General features: G+C 35.3%; 1 protein-coding gene across 1 annotated transcript; it reads left to right on the top strand.

Annotated features, from left to right (window-relative positions):
• The first annotated feature begins 297 nt into the window (after nt 1-297).
• On the top strand, nt 298-3,305 carry LOC106707828. The gene is made up of 7 exons (XM_045686453.1): nt 298-398; nt 655-739; nt 1,336-1,471; nt 1,728-1,867; nt 2,161-2,221; nt 2,575-2,686; nt 3,192-3,305. The coding sequence occupies exons 2-7, from the start codon at nt 667-669 to the stop codon at nt 3,297-3,299; spliced, it is 630 nt and encodes a 209-aa protein (XP_045542409.1). The 5' UTR covers nt 298-398; nt 655-666; the 3' UTR covers nt 3,300-3,305.
• The last annotated feature ends 463 nt before the right edge of the window (nt 3,306-3,768 follow it).

Consider the following 3,768-nt stretch of genomic DNA (forward strand, 5'->3'; position numbering starts at 1 on the left):
AAAAAATAAATAGGCTGTGAAAGCAGATGCGAACGTCGCGTGAGCGAGGAGCGAAGACGAGGGCGGGGGGACAAAATATTGATTCTGATTGGAGAACAAGGCGTAAACGAGCGCGAACGCACGTGAACCCCGCGAAAACCATCCACATTCACACATGTTCGCTGAGCTTCACGGCACTAATGTGGAGCCACCATAAGAATTTTTATATCTACAAACCTGATATATAACAACACCTGATTCTTTTGTAACGTCATTAGCGTACATCGAACGGAAAGGATTAAAAAGATTAAATTAAAATCGTCGTGTGATTAATTATGTTTCAGATATAATCACTGATTTCGGATACAATATAAAATGTTGATAACGCATTGCCAAGTGTACTTGCAACTAGTGTATAGGTAAGTTAGGACATGTTATGTGTTATTTTAATTTGTAAAAAGCAAAAGATATCAACAAAATAAATAAAATCCTTTAAAACCTCATCATTCTTAAATATCTAAATAGATGAAAATATTAAATATTAAATACAATTACAAATGTAATTTTTTTTAAGGATACTTACTTTTCAAAATACAATACCAATTCATGCAATAAATCAGACTATGCTTAGTAATAGAGCTTGAAAGTTATTTTTCTAATGTTTTAAATTTTTAGGATCGAAGGACCATGAAGGCCTACGCATTTGCCGTTTTGATGCTCTTGGCTGGCGCCAGCGCCCTGCCTACACTTAGCGAGGATGGTAAGTATTAATAAAACTTATTCTTCAAGTTAATTACGATATCTATCTTGGCGAAAGAAATTAATTAAAACACATATCTTATAAAAAAAAAACAAATAGTCAGTCAGTTTCTGAATTTTATGTCGCTCACAATACTTTTTAATTCTCTGTCATAAGTATGGTAAGATACATTTTATATTGCATATGCGAGCTCACTATGCAGATTGTAATTGTGAGAAAAATAACACGAATTTAATCCAAGGTTAGAATAAAGACTTAAAAGCTTTAGAGTTAGTGTATGTTATTTACGATAAATATAACTAGAGGACCGTTTTAAAGCCGATCAAAAAAAATCCGATCGAATTGGCGACTAGGAGCGATTACCCGCGCAAGGTGCCGCGCGCGAGCCGGCATAGATTTACTTTTATTTAGCCGGCACTTATAGTTAGATAATACCGCCATCTTTGGTAAGAAATATCCCTCTTAACGGTTGAAAATGTTATTAGTTAGTGATTAATATTCGCTCCATAAAAACCTGCATTGCAGTTTTAAGGTTTCCGTAAAAGACTAAAAAGAGCTTTATAGAGCTTAACTTAAAAGAGCTTACTCTATTACAGAACTCAGGCAACAGAGAGTGGTCGCTGGCATCATCGTCGATCTAATCAATGGATTGAGTGAAGCCATCAGGGACCGAGGTCTTGACCCATACCACCTTGGATTTGCCGAGAGTTCCTTCGCTCTTTCCGAACCAGAGTAAGTTCCCAATTCTTAGGACATACGATTCTGTACAAGCTTCAAGTTCTCTTTGTATTAATTCTGATGTAAAATCTGATCGCACTAAATAGTGTAAATAGCATTTCGAATGAGCTACTTAATATTGAAGTTCAGTGTCCATGTATTTCCAATGTCAATACACCGATGCAAAAAACATATATCTCAGTTTTGCCAAAGACTATAAGGCTCAAATTGGTGTACATTTTTTAAATCAATATATCCTTTGTTTCAACAGAATCCTCAGCGGCTATGCTTTTGCGCGGGATGTGAACCTGGTTGGCCTCAGCAACATAAGAGTGAACGACATCAACTTCTCAATCCTCGCTCAGAGACTGACCATTGACGTTTCTCTGCCAAATCTCAAGGGCAGCGTTGGTAAGTTGTACTTTTCGAAATGATCTAGATTTATTAAGGGTATAAGTTAAAAAAATTAAACTCTCAAGAAAAAGAGCAATACTAAGATATTAAATAGGACACTTGTAGGTGGCAAATAGGAGAGAAGTAGAAAGATTTAGAAGATTGTTTATAGTGTAACAGATGAAAGTAGATTTGTTGATGAATATCTTGACTTCTAAAATATTTCAATTATGAATGTTTCAAGTGAATCAAAATTAGGATTAGGATAATGATAAGGTTTTTCAGATTATTACATTTGGTTTAATTTTTAGGTGAATCCGGTTTCGAAATGAACTTGTTCGACCGTGAACTCGCGGGAAAAGCCAGTGGAAGGTATGAGAAATATTTGAACTCTAAATAAAAATTCGAGCGACTTAATAAGTAAAGCTATAGCGTGATTTTGTTACGTAATAAAAGCATTTCGCTAAAACGATTTTTGAAAGGATTTAGAGGGATTAAGATATAAAATTTCGATACGTCATTCTCGCTTGCACGAGTGGACGACTAGCGGCGGTCAGGTAGATGGCGGGTGGACACCTCGCCGATGCCTCGCGGACCGCTTGCAAGCTTGAATGACATAACATTTTTCTAAACAATTTATATCTTTAATGGCGACGTCGAGGCGGCTCCAAGGCGGAAAGGGTTTATTAGTCCAGTGTTATTTAAACAGTTTAATTTTGTTTTAGTTTGGAAATCGTTAACCTCGGTATTAAAGCCGATGTCAGGGTGTCAGTCGGTGCCATCTCTGGTATCACCGTTCGCAGTATCGACTTGGACTTGTATCTTGATAATGTTGTGGTAAGTCTACGAATATATTGATTTGTATCAATCAGTCTTTTCTCGCAAGCCACTATGGCTTCTAAACATCTCTTGCTTACTACGCAACGATGTATTTCCGTTGTCAGTATTTCCGCCCAAGTATGACGTGAAATGTTGATCAGAGTGAATAGACACAGCCGCCTCATAACTTAACGTAAAATGGGTTCGAATTCAAAACCTGGTTTATTCGTTAAAAATAGTTACAAATATAAATAAAAAATAATCTACACAAGAATATAAAAATCCTGGTCTGGTAACACTTCAATCGCCATTTTTGTTAAATCACATTAGTTTCATATTTTTCCGCGTTATGGCTTGTTTTTTTACTTACCTGGTCAGGCTATAAAAGGATGCTATTATGGTGAGGTGATTTTCTGGTCCTTTCGGGTAATGGTTCGTCAGTATTACTTTTAACTATTATCTATCACCTTGTAATATTCTTAATTGTAATGGTAATATTCTAAAACTAATCTTTAATTTCTAGTCTGATTTGAACGTGAACCTCTTCGGCCGCGACCTCTCCGCCTCCTTTAACAACTTCTTCAACGGTCTTCCCGCCTTCGTAAAAGAGAACACGGTTTGTATTTACTAAATTACTCAGGGATAGTATATATGTAATTGTTATATTGTGATTATCAAATAGCTTTTTTAATATATTGTCTGTCAAGTAAAAAAATAAAATAGAATAGTAATTCAAAATTACTGTATTTGTATATATGTATACATAAGTCATTTTTTTAGATAATCAAATAATTTTAACTAGTTTATTTTGTGTGTATTATCGACAAAATGAAATGTTCTGTAAATGTTTGGTTACTTTGAGCTATAAGCCAATAAGAACGATATGGGTGTACTGAGGAGAATAATTTCCTTCCTTTCTACCCACCTGACTTAGAAGAGGGTTTTTGGGGGTATATATGTTTTTTGTCCGCATACATCCTAAATGAATAGGTTGTGTGTAGTGACGTAACATTTTATTCTTCTCTTGAGTGTTATAGGAGCACAGACAGTCGGGTTTTTTATTTTTTATATAATAAATGGTGTTTTTGCAGGATGCCATC

The sequence above is a fragment of the Papilio machaon genome, chromosome 3 (assembly GCF_912999745.1).
Source record: "Papilio machaon chromosome 3, ilPapMach1.1, whole genome shotgun sequence".
Taxonomy (NCBI): domain Eukaryota; kingdom Metazoa; phylum Arthropoda; class Insecta; order Lepidoptera; family Papilionidae; genus Papilio; species Papilio machaon.